At 43.6% G+C, this 25095-nt stretch overlaps 1 protein-coding gene across 1 annotated transcript in view; it reads left to right on the forward strand.

Moving 5' to 3' along the window:
- csmd3b (CUB and Sushi multiple domains 3b) overlaps window positions 1-25095 on the forward strand; it is a 2092226-nt gene that overhangs the window by 1850688 nt on the left and 216443 nt on the right. Inside the window, exon 42 of the mRNA XM_041189252.1 lies at window positions 18403-18591. Within this exon, the coding sequence (XP_041045186.1) occupies window positions 18403-18591 (189 nt within the window). The remainder of the gene's footprint in view (window positions 1-18402; window positions 18592-25095) is intronic.

Below are 25095 nucleotides of genomic sequence, written 5' to 3' on the forward strand. Positions count from 1 at the left end.
GTACACCACTAGCAACCGCCTGCCAGCTGGAAAAAGACCCATTTATTCCCACTCTGTTTCTGGCCTGTCAACCAATTCTCAATGCATGCCAGCATATTACCCCAATCCCATGTGCTTTAATTTTGCCCACTAGCCTCTTATGTAGGATTTTTGAGGGGTGATGGTTAGATTCTCTCTTGTTGGAAATGGCCATTGCCTGGCACTTGTGTGGCATGAATGCTACTTGCCACTTGTCAGCCCAAGCCTGGATATTGTCCAGGTCTTGCTGCATTTGGACATGGATTGCTTCAGTAACTGAGGAGTCGAGAATGGTGCTGAACATTGTGCAATCATCAGCGAACATCCCCACTTCTGACCTTATGATGGAAGGAAGGTCATTGATGAAGCAGCTGAAGGTGATTGGGCCTAGGATACTACCCTGAGGAACATTTGCAGTCATGTCCTGGAACTGAGGTGATTTGACTTCTAACAACCAGAACCATCCTCCTTTGTGCTAGGTATGACTCAACCAGTGGAGGAGCTTTCACCCGATTTCCTTTTACTGCAGTTTTGCCAGGTCTCCTTGATGCCACACCCGGTCAAGTGCTACTTTGATGTCAAGGGCAGCCACTATCACCTCACCTCTGGAGTTCAGTTTTTTTGCCCAGGTTTGAACTAAGGCTATAATGGGGTCAGGAGCTGAGTGATCATGGCAGAACCCAAACTGAGCATGATTGAACAGATTATTTCTAAGCAAGTGCTGCTTGATAGCACTGTTAATGACCCCTTCCATCACTTTACTGATGATCAAGAGTAGACTGATGGAACGTTAATTGGCCGGGTTGGTTTTGCTCTGCTTTTTGTGTACAGGACGTGCCTGGGCAATTTTCCACATAGCTGGGTAGATGCCAGTGTTGTAGCTGTACTGGAACAACTTGGCCAGGGGCGTGGCAAGTTCTGGAGCACACATCTTCAGTACTATTGCCACAATATTGTCAGCCCATTGCCACTGCAGTATTCAGTGCCTTCGGTTATTTCTTGATATCACATGGAATGAATCAAATTGGCTGAAGTCTGATATCTGTGATGCTGGGACCTCCAAAGGAGGCGGAGATGGATCATCCACTCGCCACTTCTGGCTGAAGATTGTTGCATGTGCGTCAGCCTTATCTTTTGCACTGATGTGCTGGGTTCCTCCATCATTTGGGATGAGGATACTTTTGGAGACTTCTCCTCCAGTGAGCTGTTTAATCATCTATCACCATTCACGGCTGTTTGTGGCAGAACTGCAGAGCTTAGATCTGTTCAGTTGGTTATGGAATCGCTTAGCTCTGTCTATCTCTTGCTGCTTATGCTGTTTGGCATGCAAGTACATGCAAACAAGGAGCAGGAATAGGCCATTCGGCCCCTCAAGCCTGCTCCGCCAAGTAACCCTGAGCTGTAGCTTCACCAGATTAACACCTTATTTTTAGCAATGCCTGATGCTGCTCCTGGTATGCCCTTCTGCACTTTTCATTGAACCAGGGTTGATTCCTGGCTTGGTGGTAATTGTAGAATGGAGCTTATGCCAGGCCATGAAGTTACATATTGTGGCTCAGTACAACTCTGCTGCTTCTGATGGCCCATAGAGCCTCATGGATGTCCAGTCTTGAGTTGCTAAATCTGTTCAAAATCTATCCCACTTAGCACAGTGGTAGTGCTATGCAATATGATGGAAGGTATCCTCAATGCGAAGACAGGACTTTGTCTCCACAAGAGCTTTACAGTGGTCATTCCTACTGAGATGTGCAGTACCTGGTAATGATATTTGACTTGATGCCATGAGACTTCATGGGGGCCACTGTATACCACTGTGCCGTCACCTCTACTGGATCTGTCCTGCTGGTGGGACAGGACATATCCAGGGATGATGATGGTGGTGCCTGGGACATTATCTGTCAGGTATGATTCCATGAGGATGACTATGTCAGGCTGTTGCTTGACTAGCCTGTGAGACAGCTCTCCCAATTTTGGCACAAGTCTCCAGATGTTTCATTTCATATTAGAGCTAAAGGCTGACAAGTGCTCAGACCCAGATTGCCTGCATCCTAGCATCTTAAAAGATGGCTGCTGAGATAGCAGATGCATTCAATCGTGCGTTCAGTTTTGGTCTCCTTATTTAAGGAAAGATGTAAATGCATTGGAGGTGATTCAGAGGAGTTTTACTTGATCAATACCTGGAATGAGTGGTTGTCTCATGGGGAAAGGCTGGACTCAGCTTGTTTCCACTGGTGTTTAGAAGAATGAGGGATGATTTGATTGAAGTATACAAGATCCTGAACAGCCTTGACAAGGTGGATGTCAAAAGAATATTTTCTCTTGTGGGTGGGTCCAGAACTAGGGGGCACTGTTTTAAAATTAGGGGTCATCCTCTTAAGACACAGATAAGGAGAGTTTTTTTCTCCCAGGCTTGTGTGACTTTGGAACTCGCTATCTCAGAAGGTGGGGGAGGCACGGTCATTGAATATTTTTAAGGCAGAGGTAGATGATTCCCTTGCCTAACAAGAATCTAAGGATATCAAGGTTAGATGGGAACATGGAAATCGAAACACAAAAAGATCAGCCATGATCTTATTGAATGGCGGAGCAGGCTTGAGGGGCCGAGTGGTCTGTCCCTTTTCCATTAATGTTCTTAACATAAGAAACTTAAATGTGCATGATATGTTTGGCCTGATACAAGCATGATTAAAATTGTATAGAGAAAAATGTATTATCCAACTATTTGGTTTATTAACTCTTCCAATCGGGTTGATCTGATTAATTTATCAGTCGTGTGTCTTTTATTTTCCTTTCTGTAGTTTATATTAAAGAAACACAGAAAACAAAAAAGATGTTGTCAATGATTACTTTTCATGACTGTTTCTAGATGTCTGTTGAGGGTAACAGTCCTGGACTTACAAGTTGCCACTGAGTTCATTGAATCTAAATACGTTAGAAGCCAAGTTAACTGAATCCAGTGAGCTTAAATGGAGTGGAGAAAGCATACATATCAGTCAACAGAAACAGAAAGCATCGGGGATCAAAACCCTATATATATTTATACAACTCCCCTCTAACCCTGCAGTTAGGTTTAAACGTAAAAAAAAATTACAGTGAATTATATTTGTGCATTTTCCCTCTTTAAAAAACATTGCAAAACGTGCAGCAAATGAATTAGTCCCTCAGCTGAAGTCCTTTGAAAGAATTGTTTCCGTGAAAAGGCTGCCACACAAAGCAGTAACTTAAGTGTTCAAATGGTATGCTTTGCTATCCAAGGGATTAGATATGTTGCTGTGATAGTGAATGTTTAAATCCCGAGACAGAAAGCAGTTGCCATGCAATGAGCTGCCTGATGATAAATGCTCTGGCAACGTAATGTGACAAGCAAAAAAGGAAGAGTAGACTTGTTATTTTTTAAACCAGCATAATAGAATACATTCCTTTTCCCTTTCACTCTGAACAAAGGGGAAAATTAATTGCTTAACTAAAATTTGAATGTAATGTTGCATTGTAGCAGTTTTAATATATCATGAATATAAAAATTTGCAGAGGAAATATGTTGCTTTGATCTACCAAAAAGGGGCAGGATTATTTAAACCAATCAGATATTTTAGGAGCAAGAAAAGGTTATGTTTATATCCAGTAACAGCCTGTCACCAGAGAATTTCTGTTTGGCCCTGCCAATCTGTGGCTTAACCAGCAAAACCATCCGTTATGTTCCTTCTGTTGGTTCACTTTGCTCACAAATGCAATTGCACACCTATCTACTGGTCAGTGAGTTGGTAAATAATGTACTGCAGATGCAGAGACCAACCTAAGATGAAGCACATGCTGTTTGTTAACACAATGAACAGAGCACTAACACATGTGTGCTTCTCAAACCAGACCCTACTCTAAACTATTGATTAACATTGTAGCTCATGCTACACGGCAATTGGGTGATTCAATCACATGGTCAATCTGCACACATTCTCGTAAAGGTGTATTGCACCTCAGATTACCACATCCTTCCCCCTTTACTTGAAAGTACAATTTACACTTTTTACAATATATCAACTATTTACATAAATGAACTATTAACAAATTCAGTCTCTCTGGAGGTTTCTTCAAACATGTCGAACGTCGTAGTTCTATGACTTTGGATGGTTTATCTGAGGCCTCCCTCCCAGAAGTCATCTGTCTACTAGGCCCTCCAGTAAGAGCCAGTAGGTTTGTTTCTTCAACTCCTTCAGGCTCAACAGATCCTTCAGGCATGTTTAAACCAAGCGGCATTCCTTCCCCATGTGGTATATACTCCAACAGGAATGCTTTCACCCTCTTTCAAGCCAATCGCATGTGCTCCTGTTGCCCCTCCCCTCCAAGTTCAACAATATGAAGGTCAACTGTCAGGAAGGTTCTCAAAATCAGGATGTTGGGCAAGGCCAAATTCAACACAGTATGATCAGCTTCCTGTTTAAAAAATTTTTTCGGGGCCTTGTTAGTAATTCCGCTTTTTCTTCCTACGTGTCTTCTTTTGATGGGTTTTCTTCTTGTCAGCGCTGACTTTAATCTCTGCCTTCTTTTCAATTTCCCTATTGGTCAGACTAGGCTCAGGTATAAGCTCAATTTGAGTGAACTCAGTGGTTGAGTCTTCCAGCATTTCCTCATCTGTCAGCTCCTTTGAAATTCAGGGGTCTCTGTTTTTAAATCTTCTTGGCTTTCAGCTAGCTGATTCTTCAGCTGTTCCATTTTTTTGTATTTATTAGTTGTTTCCTGGAGAGTTAAGCATTGTTTGTGTTTTCTCGGCTAATTTATTCTTCATCTCAGCTAGGGATACGTTGAATTCTTTCTGTTCTTCCTCAAACCTTTTTAGTGGTGCAGATTGGGATCAGAGGGAATCTGCAATATGCCAAAGTCCTTCAGCAGGTTTTTTTTTCTTTTTGGAGGTTACTGACTTCAACTCAAACTCTGTCCTGAAGCATCACCTCTATGAGTTCCTTTTGTTGAGTCTTTACATACTCCTTTTTCCAAACAGTAACATTTCCTGCTTCTGATTGAGATCTCAATATTCTCTCAAAATTAATCTCTTAACCAGTTCCTTCTGAGGAGACTCGATCCTCTGCCTGCCACCACTATTAGGGGTAAATTAACGGACTGGTTTTCATACTGTACTGGAACCTTGCATATACCTCTTACTCGTATGTCTTCACCAGTATACATCTTTAATTTAGCATCTGAATTTTCCAGATTTAATGAGTGGTCTCCTCTATTCAGATAGCTGTAAGTATGTTTCCATACAACTGTCGTGGATGCCCCTGTATCCACCTCCATTTGGATGGGTTTCCTGTTGACTTCCACTGTCATGTAGATTGGCTCTGTTTTACCCATGTTTAAGTTGGGTTGTGAGTAAGTATCTGACTCTGTTTCATCTGGTTCCTCTATTGTGTGATTTCTACCTTAAAGTATCACATAAGCAGGGACATGTCAATGAATTTTTCAAAATTTTTTATTCATTCAATCAATAAACGTTTCATGAAACCTCATCCCGCCTGTGGATGAGGTTTCATGAAAAATGTGAAGGCCGCTTGGGCTATTCGCCTGCCCACCAACCTTAAGATTGGACGGGCAACGTTCTTAACAACTTTAATTACTTTCTTAATGGCCTTAATAGGCCTTTGACAGTTCGGCGGATGCGCAGCCGAGTCGGCTCTGTGCCCACCGAACTGACAATCTAAATGATATGCGGTGATGCTGGGATGCCCACCCGACGTCACCACACGTCATTTTACGTGCTGACGAGTAGGCCCCGCCCCCCGCTCGCCAACCCGAAAATTCTTCCCCTAGTGACAGATGGCTTCTCAAACAAATGCTATGGATCTCTCCTCAACTCCCGCCAGTCGCTTGTCACACTGTGAGCCAACAAGTCTCCCTGAACTCCGTCTTTCACACGAGGGATTCCAATCTCCAGGACCTCACCTTGGAATCTTCTCCCAAACCAATGCTTTCTCTGAGACGCCTTCCCCAAATGTTCACCTCCAAGGTTTCGAACTCTGCTACTGATGTTCCTCTTCTCTGGGTCACCACATGCACTCAAGCTGTCTTCAATGCACTCTCTCTCACCAACTCAGCCTTAACAGTACACCACTGCTTTACATGCCCATAGCAAAGAATTACAGGCCTTCTGTTGTCTCTTTGAACCTTCTTGCCTCTTGTAAGCTGTTCTCACTTTGAACCTGAAGGTTGAAGCCTTTTCCTCTGCCCCTCACTCTTATGTTCACTTAACAGGACCTTTTCCCAGGTTCCTTTGACTACAAGGTCTTCTTTGGACTTTCTACTCTTCCACTCCCTTGGATTTTTGGGGTTTTTTCTTCGCTTGGGACCTTTTTGTTCTTTTTGGAAATCTGCAGTTCCCTTCCCCAGTCTCTTTGGGTCCTGGCTTCAACTGAACTTAAAACTGCTGTTTCTTTAGTTCTGTGTGTATGCCTGTGGGAGGAACCTGCCTATCTGACCCCCTTGTTGCTAGGCAACAGCACTGTTTTTCTACTTTTGTGTGCTTACCTTTAACTTATAGCAGTTGTAAACTCCTCGTTAGAAATGCAAGCAGCCTTTTAAAGTGAAACTAAAACTTCATTTGATCTTTCTTAACACACACATACAGAAATACAAATTAAACTTGAACATTAAAGCGAAAACTCATTCCTAACACTCACAAATGCAAGTATAACTTACTAAACTATCTCTATTTCCTAACACTGTCTTTACAACACTGCATAATATGCCCATTACAATAGCAGTAGAAACACTCAATTCTTTTAAATAGGCATTCGTTTGCAGACTGTCTGGTTCCATTTTTGCTGTTATTGTTGTGGATTTTCTCTGTCAAACCATTGCTTTTTGCTGATCTGTTAATGGTGCCTGTTTCCCGCCTTTCCGTGTGGTTCTGCGCTTCCGCGCCATTTCTAACTGGTGCTTCCCTCCCAACGCCAAGGATGGTGCCATTTAGCTTCTCCCTTGATTGCGTCTGAATCTCTGCCTGCACTCTCCATTGCAAGCGCCAACTCCAGCATCTTGCTGAAGTCTAAATTCATTTCTGACAACAACAGTTTTTGAATGGCATCTTCATTAATCCCACATACTAATCGGTTTCTTAACATGTCATTAATCAACTTCCCGAACTCACAGTGCTTTGTCAGTTGTTTTAAGGCTGCTTTATAGCAAACAACTGTCTCGCCAGGGGCGCGACAACTTGAATTAAATTTAAAATGCTGCGTTTGTTGCCGAGGGTTTCAGCTGAAAGTATCTTTTCACAAGATTTACCAACTCAAAGCTCTTGGAATCTGGGGCATTGGGTGCCGCTAGACTACGAATTAGGTTGTATGTTTTACTGCCACATGTCGATAAGAGGACCGCTCGCCTCTTCTCCTCCCCCAATACGTCATTGGCCAAAAAGAAGAATGTGAGGCGTTCAATATATTGTGACCAGTTATTGGTGGTTTGATCAAATGGATCAATGCAGCCAAACTGTGGCAGATTGGAGGGAGATAACTTTGATGACTACGATGAAGGCTGTAATTACAAGGTAAGTAATCACCTTGCAAGGTACGGCTGACTTCTCTTGAATTTCTGTGACTTTCTTTGGTGTCATTGACTGGTCATATTTTGCCTCGTTGCCAGTTGTTATGTTCCTTCTATTGGGTTGCTTTACTCAGTAAACATGGTTGCACGTCTGTCTACTGGTGAGTGAGTTGGTAAACAATAAACTACCGATGCAGAGACCACTGTAAGATGAAGCACATGTTGTTTATTAGCACAACAGAGCACTAACACGTGTGTTTCTCAAACCTGACCCCATCTTAAGCTACTAATTAACATTGTAGCCCACGCTACACATCATTTGGTTAATACAATCACGTAGTCAATCTGTTCACATTCTCTTAAAGGTGTATTGCTGCTCAGGTTACCATAATATCACAAAGCTGAATATTAATTACTGTATTGTTTGGTGCCAATGTGAATGATAAAATGACAGATAAAATTGCTGTCAGGGAAAACGAGAGGTATGGTGAGGCTCATTGTTAAGCAGGATCCACAAGGTACTGTAAGCAAATCATCCTCAGAAATTTTAATCCTCATTTCATCACTTTGCTCTCCTTCCCCTGATTTCACTGTCCTACTAAAGCTCTCCCACATATAGGCCAGGATTTTCCCCTCGGTGATTTGGGGGCGGAGCCTGCTCACAGAGGGGAAAATGACATGGGATGACGTCGGCAGGAATCCCCGACGTCATCCCGGTCCCTTTAAATTTTTAGGATGGCGGGAGGACAGTCAAATCAGCTGTCCACCCACCGACCTGTCAATGGCCAATTGAGGCCATTGACAGGCTCATTATGATAATTAAAGACCTGCCCGTCTAAGCTTAAGGCTGGCGGGCAGGCCAGGAGCCCCAGCGGGCTCCAGGTTATTTATGGAACTTCATCCACTGGCGGGATGAAGTTTCATGTCCGTTTTTTAAACACTTATAAATTTTATGTGTTTATTATTAATATGTCTCAGCTCGTGTGACATTGTCACATGAGGGGGACATGTTAATAATTTCCATATTCATCTATTTTTAGACTTTACTTCCCTGTCACGAATTTCCCTGAGACAGGACTTTGCCTTAGGGAGCACCGCAAAGGAGCGCACTTTGACAGCTGGGGATTCCCTCCCCCCCTGCACAGGAAGCACATAGCGCTTCCTGTTGGGCAGGCTGCTGGGTGGGCCTTAATTGGCCCACCCACTCAAAATGGCGGCAGGCCCCATTTCAGTGGTGGGGTTCGGCTGCCCGCCCACTGCCGAGCTGGTGGGGCCCGCACACTATCCGAGGGCAAAACTCTGCCCATAAAATCTCTTGCTCATTCTTATGGCCACAAACTCTTGGCCTTCAGATCTCATGAAGCCTCTCTACTCTAACAGCTCTGATCATACAGTCAAGGCCATCTTTGACCACTTCCTTGTATTCCTCACCACACTACCCCATAGCCCCATTTCCTTTTGCATCCAGCAGTGGGAAAAAAAACTGTCCCCTAAGTTACTTACAACTGCACTTTCAAGCTTCCAACTTTCAATTTCTTCATCTTTCCCTATCCATTCACCACAATAAATTTGAATCGCATTTCTGATAAAGCCACTTTGCCTTTGATATATTGAAAAATTCAGTAACTGAAAACTGATTAACAGTAGGACATGGGAGAAATGACCAGATGCATTACCTATATATAAAACCTTATATGTAAAAATTAGTCAAAAATAAATTCAACAGTGCCATACTCCTCCATCAGAACAGAAAAGTTCAAGTAACAGAAGTGCAACAAATATTTTACTTTTTTTGGTGCAAATGAGATGGCAACATTTATTGAAGGAAATGTGATGTAGAATGTATTGCAGTGGTGCAGTTCACTGCAGTTGGAAATGCTCAGAACATAAAAGAAGCAAACATTAAATTGAGGGATGTACATCATGCAAGAAAGTGTTATATTTACCCCTGAAAAAGTGAAATACTAGCTACCTATTGAGTTAGCTGAATACAGGATATGGGCTAGAGGATATATGTGATTTAAGTGCAGAGCACATGAGACCAAAGAAAAAGAGACAGAGACAGATTGGTAAGCACTGAATATTAAGTAGGTACAATAATGAGCCATGGCCTTAATATTCGCCATTTTACAATTATATTTAAAATTTTACAAGGACTTTCGAAAACTATAGTTTAAGTAAGTACAGAGACAGATCCTCTAACTAAACCTGGGTGACAGATTGTTTAATAGTTTGTACTATCATAAAAAAAGTAAAAATGTACTTCTGTTCTTTTCATTAAAAACAAAATAAATCTTAAATAAATACTATCATTAATCTGAGTAGTAAACTCAGGCTCAGATAAAGAATATTTTCCAAATTTCTCCAATAATTAATTTTCAGATGCTTTTATTGGCAGTAATTTCTGATTGTGGACTATTATTTTCTTAATGAAACAGTTAATTCAGATGACTTAAAAATGGATTTTTTAAAGATACAGTAAAGTGCCATTTCCGTCCCCACTTATAAAGGTTCTCAGAAGGTTTGCTTAGAAATTTCAAAAACATTTGTATTTTGTGAGGTTACTCATTCATAAAACTTGGACTAAAATATACCAATGTCAAAAAAAAAATCAAACCTTGCTTACTTTGTACCTTAAACAATCATACAACCTCTATTGTCATTTACACAATGACCTATAGCTGTTCTTCACACCACTTGATGTGCTTGATTATATTTATAAAGAAAGATTGTGTTCGGATGACTGTTGACAGTGCCTATAACAGTTGTATCCAGGGTGAATGAAATCTGCCCTGACTGAAATTGATAATGATTAATCTAAGTTTCACTATGTCACTATGAACTTGAGATTTGTTGGAGGCTCAGCCATTAATACATAAAACTTTGCTACAGCTAAAGCACGAAAGCTAAGCTTCTGAGTTAGCTTATGAGCTAATGCTCATATTTGGAAATAACATCAGTGTTTCAAGACATCTATAATCATTCAGTACCGGTTACTCATGTTTTTCACTCTTAGTAGATTGTCAACTCCTTTTCCTATTATTCCAAAAGTGCTTTCTACAATTGTGTGTACACCAGTATCACAACAGATTAAGTAGATAGTAACATTTTGTGGCAAAATATGCAGGATCCAGACTGAACCACAGGGCAAACACTGCCCCTTAGCTCATCTTTCCATGGGCTGAGTTTTATGCTCCCTTGCTGGTGGGTTACCTCTCTGCCACCTATCCGCCCGCCCCAACCTGCCTGAAATTTTGCAGGCGTCAGGCAGCTGTCCTCTTATTTGCAGTGGTGGTGGGGGGGGGGGGGCGGGTGGGGGTGCGGGGAGGGGGGTGTTGTTGGCTCACACCATGCGGGAAAGCCTGCAACTTTAGCTGAGTGGTCTACTGTTCAGCAAGGGTAGGTGGAAGTGGAAACCTCCTTTCAAGGCCCCCTGGAATAATTGTAGGCTCCACTCCCCACCAGGTCATTACCTCTTTAACCCACCCCACTGAAGCCAACCCCTCACACTAAGACCCTTGACCTGGGCTTACCTGGGCTGTCTGGAGTGGTATGACTGAATGTAGTCCCAGTAGTAGCCACCATTCCCAACTGCTGCAGCTAGGACAACATAACTTCCAGTCATCCGATTGGATGGCAGCTCTCCAAGGCAGGATTTCCTCTCGAGATAGGGGCTGAAGTCTCGCCTTAAATAATTAATGCAGCTCCCAGCGTTAAACTGCTGTGGGGCAGCCATCAGGATTGTGAGCAGCCACTCGCCCCCCCCCACACCAACCCCCCCCCACTCCTCCCCCCAACCCAACTTTTTAAGTGTAAAACTGCAACCCCACGACTCTACTCCTATTTTCCTTTGCTCAACTTATCATTCTGGACCTCATGCTGGCAACTTAAGTAGCCCCAGTTGTCTTTCAAAACTGCTGTTATCACCCTTCCTTCATGGCTATGGCCACCTTCACAGCTATGGGCAATGCCATCCTTGTCCTACCCTGAAACTGCAGTTGTGGCTGCAACAGGTGGCAGATTTCAGGGAGAATTAAATTGAGAGGTTTGACACACAGCACTTGACGGAAGTTCAGTTCGGAGAATTGCACCCTAGGCAGATATGGCCACCTGCTCAAAGCCTGTCTCCCTCTCTTCCAGCCATTTCCAGCAGCTCATATTGGTCTCTGCTACCTCTTTTCATTCTCTGTCATGCTTTAGGCCATGACGGATGTATGTTATTGGGAGGAAGTGGTTCATGAAGACTCCTTGAAGCCAGGGCAAAGTCCTTCAACACATGCCATACCACTCCCTGCAGACTTCGAAAACAATGCTAGGAACCACCAAATACTTACATTGCAACAAAAGCCGGTAGAAATCAATTGACAACTAACTTGAATGTAGTTGAAGAATGTCCCTTTAAATAGGGCTGGTTGTTGGGGGGAGATGGGGGTTGTAGCATTCTTCCTGCTGCTGAACACATGTTCAGCAGTGTGAGGTTAAGAGAGAACATTAACTGGAGCTTTGAGCTCCAAAATGCCTGCGCTAATGTTAAACAACATCACAATCTGCCTTTGCTGCATACATCCGACAGATGTTCCCTGCAGCTGTGCTAATGCATTGCCCAAATGCAACTTGCAACAGACGTGTGTACGGGTATCGTGCACACTATTTTGGACACAAAACAGCACATGTAGTGCAAAAGGTGGACACTAAGGAGCCAAATTTCACGGCTTAATTGTTTCTGGAGCTGGTTGTAGCAATGGATGAGGTGTCAGAGTTTCATTTGGGATCCAAGCAGGTAGCAAAGCTAAGAATTTCAACAGCTGAAGGAAGGCTTTGGTTGGAGCTGTTAAAGGTGGGGAATGACTTTGCATGAAACATGAAAATAAGGGTGATACCATGATCTGCCATTCCCAACTAGCAGCAAAGTCAGCACTTGTTTTTGAACAGTTGAAAGAAACAAGATTTTCACTGTTTCATGCAAAGGCATGGACCAGATCAAGATATTCATATTCTGCAGGATGTTCCTCAACAGATTTAGTTTAGAAAGTTGAACATTCTAATTTACAGTGCATTATGGACACTTGCAACCTTGTCTTATTACATTTCTGTTTGGGTCAAATGTACAAAGTTATTTAAGGAATTGTTTCTACATGAACTAAACTAATGAACCTATATATTTAATACAATAAAAAGACTTGTTCATTCTGAAATTAGTGTGGGCTTGTTGGAAAATGGTTGCCATGGAAGTTTGCTCTCAATGCTCAATTTACAACCAGAATTACGCCTAAGCCTGTGCTCCCAGTATGAAGCTACACTCAATGAGAGCACACGTCACAATCAGTCTTGGGTGCCAAGGTCAGTGCAGCTGATCCATGCCACATTCAATCTTCTTGTGATTAATTTTAATGATTAGAAAATGAAATCTGTTCCTGATTCTTCAATTTGCACTCACATCGAGTGGGCTGTGCAGTAGGATCACATCATTATAAAATCTACCCTCCTTGTTTTGTCTGTGAAATAAGGATGTGGTTTCTGAGTGTATCATTAACTCACAGATTAATATTGTAGCGATTAAAAAAAAAATTCCTGAAAGCACAGGGAATCGGAAATAAAAACCAAAGATATTATAAATACACTGTGGTCAGTTAACATCTGTCCCGTGCTTATAGTGCCCATTTTGCACTGATACAACATGATTGCAAATGCATTGTTACATAAATGATAATATTACTGGAGTGCAGTTAATAATCTGACTTCCAAATCTCTATTACTTTGGGAGGAAGTGGTTCATGAAGACTCCTTGAAGCCAGGGCAAAGTCCTTCAACACATGCCATACCACTCCCTGCAGACTTTGAAAACAATGCTAGGAACCACCAAATACTTACATTGCAGCAAAAGCCGGTAGAAATCAATTGACAACTAACTTGAATGTAGTTGAAGAATGATCCCTTTAAATAGGGCTGGCTGTTGGGGGGAGATGGAGGTTGTAGTAAAACTTCATTGCAGAGCCAAATTGAAGAAATCCATCAGATGGCCAAAAAAATGTTGAAATTGATTTTCAGTAGGAGAACCTACTCTCCTGTCAGCTCTTGCCTTACATTAAGATTTAGCACACCAATGAGTGGAGCATCTTTGTCATATCTGAACGAAAATGACCATCAAACACACAGAATAGTGTCATGGTTAGTGATATTTGCTGGGATAGTTTCATGGATTAATGCATGATACATGTTGACTTTCACATCTCCATCTGTCATTTGTAGATTATTGACTTTTCTACTGCAATACATTACTTTTGTTAATGTAGTCGTGTGTGCCACACTTTACAGCAAGTTTCCCAATGGGGAAATCTTTGGCTAATTTTTTCAGCTTCTAGATAAATTTCTCAATCCAGCTTCACTCAGATTTATCGTAGAAATTTTTCCCGCAATTCCCGACTGCCCTATTTCCTTCTATCAGTAGTTCTTAGGAAAGGTTTAGAGATTTCTTTATCCCCAACATTGCAGACAATGGCTCCAGCATTTCTCTTCTGCTTGTTGAGTCATTAGTCAGCTGCAGTACACCAAATGTTCTGTAGCTCACAGTACCTGTTTCCATAGTTCTTGTAGTAAAGAACTATTTTTGTTCCAAAGGATCCTTAAATCATCTCTGTGCTGTAGTGTGTCAGAGGTGTTGTCATTTTGCTGAATTACAGTGAAATCGCAATAGCTTTCTCATTTAACTTGAATATGTCATTAAACCTTCCTACAAACACAAAATAAAGCAAACTTACATTTGCTTTTAACAACATTCACTAAAAAAAATTGTTAATTGAGTTTTGGAATTGACAGTGTAATTCTTGGAAATTAGAAACTTATTTAATTTGTCATAATCTGTATTAAATTGAATTCTGAGCTGCAATTTAATTATCACTTAATTTTAGAATGGGTTGTGTTCTCTTCATTTTTTTTATCAGTTTATGTTTGCTCACCTAAAGAATGACTTAATTGTTATGATCTTGAGGGAGGCCGTTAACTTGTAAAAATAAATTTTAACTCCCAGTTTTTTTAACTGAAAGAAACATACTGCAAGATTTCACATTTTAAACAAAAATTTTTACTGTACAAGAATTAAATAAAGCAAATGTTACTAATTTAACAGCCCTTTCAGCTTTTCCCGTTTTACTTATGGTGGTCACAATGCTGCTTAATCACCCTTCTCCTTCTGTCAGTCACCCATTCCTCTTCCAATCTCACTGTGCTTAAGTCTCTTGTCACTGAATCTTTCTATTTGGTCTTAGGCCACCTTTTTCTCCTTCTTCCTGGTCATCTCATCTCCATTACTCACCTCACCACATTTCCAATCTCTCTTTCCACAACAGGTGGCCACACCATTTCAGGCTCACCTTGGCTATTTTCCTCGATGCTGCCACAATCTTCACTGAACCCCCAAATGAGCTGTTCCTGATTTTGTCTTTCCTTGTTACTCTTCATATCCATTTCAGCATCCGCGTCCCATTGTTATCCGTGGTTCCTCTCACTTTGATGTTGCCCAAGTTTCTGCACTTTTTTCTGATAGCCCTTTGCCCCTGGTCTCAGATGATTCCAAGCACCCACAACTGGCAGCTTGTTCTCTCTGTGCCGGTGCTGTCAGAAATCACACAACTCAACACAAAGGGTACCCCCCTCTGCAACCTATCTCTAGGCACTCCTGGAATGTCCCTGATAAAGATCCAAACCTATTATCCACATTTCCCAAACCTGTCCTTCGATATGAAAAGTATGTGGATTCTTAAAGAACTTCCCTTGTTTATCAGTTGCTTTTCAATCTTCCTTTACTCTGGGAAATTACATGAATAATTTACATCTCTAATAGAGAGAGTGATTCTTCCCTGACTTAGGATCTTCAGTCTGCAGCTAACGGACCCACTTGCCGTTTTATGGCTCTTACCCTTTTAACTCTGACCTTGTAAGTGAAAGGACCTTTAATGTGTAAATACATTGGGTGACCTGGCTACTTGTGAATATCAGAGTTTTAATTACCTTACATTTATAAATTTTAATTTTCTTAAAGCTGAAAATTATATTCCTGCAACATATGAATCATGAGGTCAGACATTTTCAGAACAACATTGAGAAACAAATGGAGACTCCAAGCAGCATAATTCTGTTTAGCTCAAAAATCACTTGAGCATTCTGCTGTTTTAAAATTAAATTCTTTTGAACTAAATCAATCACCTTAGAATAATCTGAAGCAGTTGCTGTGGTTTTGAGATATTTTAACAATGTTAAATAAAATTTGCATCACATCAGCAGACATGAAAATTGATTAATATTGTATTCATTAAGAGTTGGATGATGAAATTCTGTTCCCTGTTGCTGTTGAAACTAGTGTCACAGAAGGTTGAGGACCTTTGAGCTGGGCATGCAATACTTCTGGCATAGCCCATTCAGTGCCTCACACTGGGAAAGATCCTAGCGCAAGTATGTCATGCAAGCACCTTTAGCTCCCCAACTGACCAGATTGTGACATGAAACAGCCAATCTGGCTGATTCGGCACATGAATTCCAAAACTGGGCCATTCAGGTCCACAGAACAGATATCACTCACCATAGAACATGCATTCAGCTACAAGAGAGCACCTCCACTAGCATTATTTCAAGGGCCAGCCATCCAACTTCTGCTCATGCAAAGTGTTCTAGTGTTTTTGAAAGCTCTGAGGTGTGTTTGGCAAGGAGAATTGCTGCATTCTCACCTGGAAGGCAGATGATTTGGTGACCTGCCAGCACAAAGGCTGCAGAAGGATTTGAGGCTACAGCTAAAGTGCCTCTGGGTCTGCAGCATGACTGGGAAATGGAGCAAAGGCTGAAGAGAGGGGAAGCTACATGTGATTCCCTTTGCCAAATTTGAGCCTGACTCCTCCATGCTCCTTGACAGTCAAAGGAAGCCATCTGTCTGGCCAGGCAATGCACCCAACATCTCTGTGTGAGTGCCCATCAGCATTATCCTGTACGCCAACCAATCCAAGTCCTTATTTGAGTCCTCTGTAGCAGAACTCACGTGTGACCTTGTCTCTGCTGAGCTGGGACACAAATTATCCTTTCCCTTAGCCTGGCTGCAACTACTTTACGCCCTGCGAGTCACCCACATGTATATCTCAACTCTATAGTGGTCTCTAAAATTCACACAAGGTCAATGATTGTGTGAGCTGTCAGTCTGTGATGTTGTATACTCTCTCTCTCTCTTGCTCCTCCTCCTGGGGCTGCTAGAGCTGAGCAGGCAGCAGTTCTTTATGATTTTCTGCTTTCAGACACCAAAGGGGAGGGTTTGGGGTGAGGGAAGGGGCTCAAGTTGGAAAGCAAGAGACCTGTGGTCACATCATTAGCATCATGTACATCATATGATGTAGCAGGATGAGGGTGAAGTGGGCATTGAGAAAAGCCATACTGTAGGAACATACCATCCTCACCAATGTTTTCAGCAATGCTGGAGGCCAAGGGGTCTGCCGCAGCTGATCTTTGATGGGGTGAACCATCTTCCCTGAAGCCTTCAGGAGATGCTGCTCTCTACCTATTTTACTCTGCTCTGGACGGTTATTGACCACCTTGTCCTGCAAGAGAGAGGGAAGCATGACATTGATTTTGTTACATTGGGCAGGATTTTCCCGTCGGTGAGCAGGGGGGCGGGGCCCACTCGCCGACACGTAAAATGACGCGCGGTGACGTTCAGCGGAACTCCCGACGTCACCACGCCCCATTTAAATTTTCCAGTAGGCAGGGGCACAGCAAAATCAGCTGCGCACCCACCAACCTGTCAATGGCCAATTAAGGCTATTGACAGAGTCATTTAGCTAATTAATGGACCTGCCCGACCAACCTTAAGGTTGGTGGGCAGGCGAAGAGCCCCCGGCAGGAATTAAAAAAAGCAAGAAACCTCATCCACGGGCGGGATGAGGTTTCATGTAAGTTTTTTAAAATTTTATTAAAGTTTTCATAAAAATTATGGACATTTCCCAACTCATAGACATGTCAGGAATTTTTTTTTTCTATTTTTAATATTTGTGACAGAACAACCGATCTCCAAGGCAACACTTAGCCTCAGGGAGACAAGTGCGCCCTATCCTGCGCATGCATGGGGCATCAATCGAAGGTGTGCCTGTGCACACCTGCAATTCAACTTTGCCCCCGACGGGGGGGAAAATCCTGCCCATTGTGTTTGGGTGATCTACCTGCCGCAGCTGAAGTGGGAAAGCAACAGGAGTTGGATGTGAGGTTGGCCTCATTGGAAGGTATGTAGAGCTAGGTGGAGTATGTAGATGTCAAGACCGAGTCCTGGGTGCTAGGAACTGAAGGTGGATGAATGATGGGCATGTGGTGCATTGAGCACCATGGTTGGTGGTGGAGTGGGTGTGAAGTGTTCTGTGAAGATGCATTCACTGATCTTGACCACCCACATGAGGCCATTGAACTTCTTGCTGCACTGCTGCCAGACCCTTCGATCAATGCTGCAGTAGTTAGCCTCTCTGGTCACTTGCTCCCATTGCTTTCTGAAGGATTGCCTTCAGGCTCCTGGGGAAATTTCACCTCACTCCTCCCTCAACCTTTACCTATGTCAACAGGAACCAGAATGGGTGGATCTTGCATCACGTAGCTAAAAACAGATGGGAGCCAATTTTTAGCTTGCTATGTAGAAAAGTAACACATACCAGACTTTGTCAGTAAGAGCAACTTTAGATTAAATATAATAGCAAATAGCAAGCAGTTAAGAGAAATTTCATTAAATGTTATCTTATTATTATACTCAAAACCTTGTCTACTGTTAGAAGCTAGTTATTTGCTTGATTATTTGGTCTGACCAAATTAGTGACCTACACCGTATTTCTGCAGCTTACCAACTGCAAAGTTGTCCTGATCCTCGCCCATTTCGAAATGGTTTTGTTATTGGATACGATTTATCAGTGGGACGGACCATCTCGTTTGAATGTTTTGCTGGCTACACTTTAATTGGAGAGGCAGCACTTACTTGCCTGCATGGCATAAGTCGTAACTGGAACCACCCTATACCGAGATGTGAAGGTATGTAGCAACATATGTTTTCCCTGTTTCTTTCGTGTGTGTTTGATATCTGTGTGTGACATTTGCTTCATTGCTCCACTGTTGTAATCCAACACAATATGAAGACAAATCCATGTGGAGCACAGTATTTGGGATTCTTGCTGTGTACTGCAGTCATGAATATTCTCAGTTTCTCCTGCTGTTAATTTGCTCAGTTGAACACTAACAATGTAGCCGGTTAACAATCAACTCCTATAAAAGGAAGCCCACAAAGGGGAAATCCTGATTTCAAACATAGCTAATGAAAGGTTCTGATTCCCAACTGCTTTATATGTTTACAATTTCACCTTCCTAGGAGAAATGGTTATTCAAGTAGAATTTTTCTGACATTAAGCATGGTGAAACGTCTGTTAGCATCTATTTCTCTCAAGGTTTCCACAAGTTTTTGTTAGCTGCTTACGTGAGCTGACTAAAAACACAGATGTTAACTGAAGAAATTGAATAGTGACAACCCATTGCATTTAAGCAATTCAGTAAAAAAAGCAAGCTTCCTGATCCAGAAAAGATTCAATGCATCTTCCTCATGAGAATTGTTAATGCCCAGTTCTCTTTGTAAGCAGCAAGTAAAAACAAATGACTTGGATAACAATGTCCCCCATCACTATGTGCAGTAACAAGATCAATGATTTTTGTGAAGATTCCTTTTTTGGTATTTGGAAGAAAATCATAAATATATTCTAAAACTATAGGCCATAATTTCCTTGGAGTGGCAATTAGCATTGGATTGCCACTCCATTCACAATTACTTAGGTGGATTGTTTTTCTCGAGCCTGTCTCAAACAACTTTTCAATTCAATGATAAAAACAAAAAAACTGCGGATGCTGGAGATCCAAAACAAAAACAAAAACAGAATTACCTGGAAAAACTCAGCAGGTCTGGCAGCATTGGCGGAGAAGAAAAGAGTTGACGTTTCGAGTCCTCATGACCCTTCGACAGAACTTGAGTTCGAGTCCAAGAAAGAGTTGAAACATAAGCTGGTTTAAGGTGTGTGTGTGGGGGGGCGGAGAGAGAGAGAGAGTGGGAGGTGGAGTGGGGGTGTGGTTGTTGGGACAAACAAGCAGTGATAGAAGCAGATCATCAAAAGATGTCAACAACAATAATACAAAAGAACACATAGGTGTTAAAGTTAAAGTTGGTGATATTATCTAAACGAATGTGCTAATTAAGAATGGATGGTAGGGCACTCAAGGTATAGCTCTAGTGGGGGGTGGGGAGAGCATAAAAGATGTAAAAAAATAAATAAATAAATATATATTTTTTTCTTTTTATAATGGAAATAGTGGGAAAAGGAAAATCTATATAATTTATTGGAAAAAAAAAAGAAAAGGAAGGGGGAAACAGAAAGGGGGTGGGGATGGGGGAGGGAGCTCACGACCTAAAGTTGTTGAATTCAATATTCAGTCCGGATGGCTGTAAAGTGCCTAGTCAGAAGATGAGGTGTTGTTCCTCCAGTTTGCGTTGGGCTTCACTGGAACAATGCAGCAAGCCAAGGACAGACATGTGGGCAAGAGAGCAGGGTGGAGTGTTAAAATGGCAAGCGACAGGGAGGTTTGGGTCATTCTTGCGGACAGACCGCAGGTGTTCTGCAAAGCGGTCGCCCAGTTTACATTTGGTCTCTCCAATGTAGAGGAGACCACATTGGGAGCAACGAATGCAGTAGACTAAGTTGGGGAAAATGCAAGTGAAATGCTGCTTCACTTGAAAGGAGTGTTTGGGTCCTTGGACGGTGAGGAGAGAGGAAAAGAAGGGGCAGGTATTGCATCTTTTGCGTGGGCATGGGGTGGTGCCATAGGAGGGGGTTGAGGAGTAGGGGGTGATGGAGGAGTGGACCAGGGTGTCCCGGAGGGAGCGATCCCTACGGAATGCCGATAGGGGGGGGTGAAGGGAAGATGTGTTTTGTGGTGGCATCATGCTGGAGTTGGCGGAAATGGCGGAGGATGATCCTTTGAATGCGGAGGCTGGTGGGGTGATAAGTGAGGACAAGGGGGACCCTATCATGTTTCTGGGAGGGAGAAGGCGTGAGGGCGGATGCGCGGGAGATGGGCTGGACACGGTTGAGGGCCCTGTCAACGACCATGGGTGGAAAACCTCGGTTAAGGAAGAAGGAGGACATGTCAGAGGAATTGTTTTTGAAGGTAGCATCATCGGAACAGATGCGACGGAGGCGAAGGAACTGAGAGGATGGGATGGAGTCCTTACAGGAAATGGGGTGTGAGGAGCTGTAGTCGAGATAGCTGTGGGAGTCGGTGGGTTTGTAATGGATATTGGTGGACAGTCTATCACCAGAGATTGAGACAGAGAGGTCAAGGAAGGAAAGGGAAGTGTCAGAGATGGACCACGTGAAAATGATGGAGGGGTGGAGATTGGAAGCAAAATTAATAAATTTTTCCAAGTCCCGACGAGAGCATGAAGTGGCACCGAAGTAATCATCGATGTACCGGAGAAAGTGTTGTGGAAGGGGGCCGGAGTAGGACTGCAACAAGGAATGCTCCACATACCCCATAAAGAGACAGGCATAGCTGGGGCCCATGTGGGTACCCATAGCCACACCTTTTATTTGGAGGAAGTGAGAGGAGTTGAAGGAGAAATTGTTCAGCGTGAGAACAAGTTCAGCCAGACGGAGGAGAGTAGTGGTGGATGGGGATTGTTCGGGCCTCTGTTCGAGGAAGAAGCTAAGGGCCCTCAGACCATCCTGGTGGGGGATGGAGGTGTAGAGGGATTGGACGTCCATGGTGAAGAGGAAGCGGTTGGGGCCAGGGAACTGGAAATTGTTGATGTGACGTAAGGTGTCAGAGGAATCACGGATGTAGGTGGGAAGGGACTGGACAAGGGGAGAGAGAAGGGAGTCAAGATAACGAGAAATGAGTTCTGTGGGGCAGGAGCAAGCTGAGACGATCGGTCTACGAGGGCAGTTCTGTTTGTGGATTTTGTGTAGGAGATAGAAGCAGGCCGTCCGAGGTTGGGCGAGTATCAGGTTGGAAGCTGATAATCTGATAGTCGCCCAACCTCGGACGGCCCGCTTCTATCTCCTACCCAAAATCCACAAACAGAACTGCCCTCGTAGACCGATCGTCTCAGCTTGGTCCTGCCCCACAGAACTCATTTCTCATTATCTTGACTCCCTTCTCTCTCCCCTTGTCCAGTCCCTTCCCACCTACATCCGTGATTCCTTTGACACCTTACGTCACATCAACAATTTCCAGTTCCCTGGCCCCAACCGCTTCCTCTTCACCATGGACGTCCAATCCCTCTACACCTCCATCCCCCACCAGGATGGTCTGAGGGCCCTTAGCTTCTTCCTCGAACAGAGGCCCGAACAATCCCCATCCACCACTACTCTCCTCCGTCTGGCTGAACTTGTTCTCACGCTGAACAATTTCTCCTTCAACTCCTCTCACTTCCTCCAAATGGGCCCCAGCTATGCCTGTCTCTTTATGGGGTATGTGGAACATTCCTTGTTCCAGTCCTACTCCGGCCCCCTTCCACAACTCTTTCTCCGGTACATCGATGATTACTTCGGTGCCGCTTCATGCTCTCGTCGGGACTTGGAAAAATTTATTAATTTTGCTTCCAATCTCCACCCATCCATCATTTTCACGTGGTCCATCTCTGACACTTCCCTTCCTTGACCTCTCTGTCTCAATCTCTGGTGATAGACTGTCCACCAATATCCATTACAAACCCACCGACTCCCACAGCTATCTCGACTACAGCTCCTCACACCCTGCTTCCTGTAAGGACTCCATCCCATCCTCTCAGTTCCTTCGCCTCCATCGCATCTGTTCCGATGATGCTACCTTCAAAAACAGTTCCTCTGACATGTCCTCCTTCTTCCTTAACCGAGGTTTTCCACCCACGGTCGTTGACAGGGCCCTCAACCGTGTCCAGCCCATCTCCCGCGCATCCGCCCTCACGCCTTCTCCTCCCTCCCAGAAACATGATAGGGTCCCCCTTGTCCTCACTTATCACCCCACCAGCCTCCGCATTCAAAGGATCATCCTCCGCCATTTCCGCCAACTCCAGCATGATGCCACCACCAAACACATCTTCCCTTCACCCCCCCTATCGGCATTCCGTAGGGATCGCTCCCTTCGGGACACCCTGGTCCACTCCTCCATCACCCCCTACTCCTCAACCCCCTCCTATGGCACCACCCCATGCCCACGCAAAAGATGCAATACCTGCCCTTCACTTCCTCTCTCCTCACCGTCCAAGGACCCAAACACTCCTTTCAAGTGAAGCAGCATTTCACTTGCATTTCCCCCAACTTAGTCTACTGCATTCGTTGCTCCCAATGTGGTCTCCTCTACATTGGAGAGACCAAACGTAAACTGGGCGACCACTTTGCAGAACAATTGCGGTCTGTCTGCAAGAATGACCCAAACCTCCCTGTCGCTTGCCATTTTAACACTTCACCCTGCTCTCTTGCCCACGTCTGTCCTTGGCTTGCTGCATTGTTCCAGTGAAGCCCAACGCAAACTGGAGGAACAACACCTCATCTTCCGACTAGGCACTTTACAGCCATCCGGACTGAATATTGAATTCAACAACTTTAGGTCATGAGCTCCCTCCCCCATCCCCACCCCCTTTCTGTTTCCCCCTTCCTTTTCTCTTTTTTTTCCAATAAATTATATAGATTTTCCTTTTTCCACCTATTTCCATTATAAAAAGGAAAAAAAAAATATTTATTTATTTTTTTTTACATCTTTTATGCTCTCCCCACCCCCACTCAAGCTATACCTTGAGTGCCCTACCATCCATTCTTAATTAGCACATTCGTTTAGATAATATCACCAACTTTAACACCTGTGTGTTCTTTTGTATTATTGTTGTTGACCTCTTTTGATGATCTGCTTCTATCACTGCTTGTTTGTCCCTACAACCACACCCCCACTCCACCTCCCACTCTCTCTCTCTCTCTCCGCCCCCCACACACACACACACACCTTAAACCAGCTTATATTTCAACTCTTTCTTGGACACGAACTCAAGTTCTGTCGAAGGGTCATGAGGACTCGAAACGATAACTCTTTTCTTCTCCGCCAATGCTGCCAGACCTGCTGAGTTTTTCCAGGTAATTCTGTTTTTGTTTTAACTTTTCAATTCAAACCAGGCAAGATCCAGGCAGCGCAGCTCGTTCCTGAGGCCCAGCATTGAAGTCTAGAGGTTTTAATTCTTCTATCCATTTCTGAGTAACTATTGGTGTAATCCTGTCAGAACAATCTGAAGTTTGTGATTTAAATTGCATTTTCGGATGGCTCCCAGCACAGGGCAATTTCAGTAGCTGCAAGATTTCATGGAGTGCCCAAATAGCTGAAAAAAGGGATCATAATGTCTTGGAAACAGTTTTCTGGTTTAGTCAGTGATTTGATCAAGAGATTGCTGCAACACCGGTTACATTCAAGCAAGAGGATAGAAGACTAGAAATGAGGTTGGCTGCTAAATTTTCTAAGACCAATTTTTAATGTAAAAGTATCTTGCCTTATCTGGAAGATTAGAATTCAAGGGGGTAGAAGTCATGCTTCAGCTATGCAAAGCCCTGGTTAATCCAAACCTAGAGTGCTGTGGACAGTCCTAGGCACCACACCTTATAATAGCCTTGGAGGGAGCACAGCACAGATTTGCCAGAACGATACCTGGGGCAGAATTTTGCCCCTGATGGGCGGGCGGGCCCGACTGACTTGGCAGTGGGCGGGAAGCCGATCACTGCCGCCGAAACAGGCCCCGCTGCCATTTTGAGTGGGCAGGCCAATTAAGACCCGGCCAGCCAACTGCCCAACAGGAAGCGCTATGCGCTTCCTGTGAGGGGGTGGGGGGGTGCGGGGTTGGTGGGATGGGAGGGATTCCCCAACTGTCAAGGTGCGCTCTTTCGTGCATGCGCGCAAAAGAGCGCACATCTCCCTGAGACTAAGTACTGTCTCAGGGAGATCAGTGAAAGCCTTATAAACGTCAAAAGTAGAAAAATAAAAAAAATTAACATGTCCCCCTCAACTGACAATGTCACACGAGATGGGACATGTTAATATATATGACGAAAATTTATTAAACTTTTTAAAAACAGACATGAAACCTCATCCCGCTAGTAGGGCTGCTGGCCTGCCCGCCAGCCTTAAGGTTGGACGGGCAGGGCCTTTAATTGGGTTAACTACCCTGTCAATGGCCTCAATTGGCCATTGACAGGCCGGCGGGTGGACAGCTGATCGCACTGTCTGTCCGCCTTCCGGAAAATTTAAATTGGGCAGGATGACGTCAGGGGTTTCTCCTGAAGTCATCCCGCATCATTTTTGCGTCGGTGAGCGGGCCCCGCCCCCAACTCGCCGAAGGAAAAATTCTGGCTCTGGGCTGCAAAGGATTAAACTACCCGGAGACGTTAAAAATCTTGTGCTGTATTCTCTGGAATTTAGAAGGTGGTTAAGGGGTGATTTATGGCAATTTTCAAGATATTAAGAAGAACAGTTAAGGTG

This window comes from Carcharodon carcharias, chromosome 6 (genome assembly GCF_017639515.1).
Source record: "Carcharodon carcharias isolate sCarCar2 chromosome 6, sCarCar2.pri, whole genome shotgun sequence".
Classification (NCBI taxonomy): domain Eukaryota; kingdom Metazoa; phylum Chordata; class Chondrichthyes; order Lamniformes; family Lamnidae; genus Carcharodon; species Carcharodon carcharias.